General features: G+C 36.1%; 1 protein-coding gene across 1 annotated transcript in view; it reads right to left on the bottom strand.

The window, feature by feature from the left end:
• Positions 1–1249, bottom strand: part of LOC106880804 (plexin-B2) — a 31704-nt gene that overhangs the window by 7437 nt on the left and 23018 nt on the right. Inside the window, exon 19 of the mRNA XM_052973433.1 lies at positions 637–781. Coding sequence (XP_052829393.1) covers positions 637–781 — 145 coding nt within the window. The remainder of the gene's footprint in view (positions 1–636; positions 782–1249) is intronic.

Genomic DNA, 1249 nt, shown 5'->3' with positions numbered 1-1249 from the left:
AAATAACAAAAGTATATATTAGTATGACGCTCGGGAATACGGAAAGTCTTTGACGTTTCGAGCTACGCTCTTCAACAGAAAGAATACGGAGACAAGGAGAAAAACACGGAGATTGTCTCTTTGCAACTGGTCAGCTACTGGGAAAGGCTGAAACAGCTAAGACTCTACTCCCTGGAGAGAAGGCGGGAGAGGTATGCAGTAATATACATCTGGAAGATCCTGGAAGGAATTGTGCCAAATTTTGGCATTGAAAGCTACACCAATGCCAGAACGGGACGGCACTGCATAGTGCCAAAGATCCCAGCAATGCCATCACGCTTCAGGACTAGTTACTGCAACAGCTTGTATAATATATATATATATATTATACATATATATATATACATATATATATGAGAATACAAAAAATGGGACAAGAATGCAAAACATCCAGACAGATGATGCAAAAAAGGGACAAGAAAAAACAAGGACGGGTCATTTGGAGTTTTTATAACTAACAGAATATCTTGGGGCTCATGAAAAGAAAGCTTTACATTATCAAAAGTCTGAACTAAAGGTTTGAAGACAAACATGGACGTTTAGGTCACATGACAATACTTTGGGTTAGAAAGAATCAATAAAATATATTTAACTTACCGAAGAAATCGATTTAGGTCGCAATAGGGCCTCTTTTATGTATAATTGAATAGCTGAGAGGTTTTTCTGGACACATAAGTCTATGGGTATATCCAGAAGAATATTCGGGTGAGAAATAAACTGGGAACACATCTGGATAACAAAACTGAAGAAAAAGAAAATAGATATACAAACATCCATAAAAGAAATGGTTTTAATTTAATAAATAATGGCCAATATCTTCGGATGTTTTGCCTAGAGCAGCATTTCTCAACTGGGGTTCCCTGGATACTTAGGATTCCGAAAAAGATTCCTAGGGGTTCCGCGAGAAAGAGTGAGATAAGCTAATGCTAATTTCATGATTGTAATATTACTATACATGCACAACATATTGGTTATTGTAATATTGTAATGTAGACATCATCCTGTCTAACCTATTATGTTATCAAAAAATATACAACATATATATGTATATATATATATATATATATATTTCATTTCATTTCAAAGTTTCAGCTCAGAGCTGCGGCCATGCTGATGCACCACCGTGTTGCTACACTGTTATTACAGGGAGCCTCTTACAATATGTGGCACTTGGTGAAGAATGGAGTTTGATTTAGCAACTCTCATTTGC

This window comes from Octopus bimaculoides, chromosome 15 (assembly GCF_001194135.2).
Source record: "Octopus bimaculoides isolate UCB-OBI-ISO-001 chromosome 15, ASM119413v2, whole genome shotgun sequence".
NCBI lineage: Eukaryota > Metazoa > Mollusca > Cephalopoda > Octopoda > Octopodidae > Octopus > Octopus bimaculoides.
This window is presented reverse-complemented; position numbering and strand designations above follow the sequence as displayed.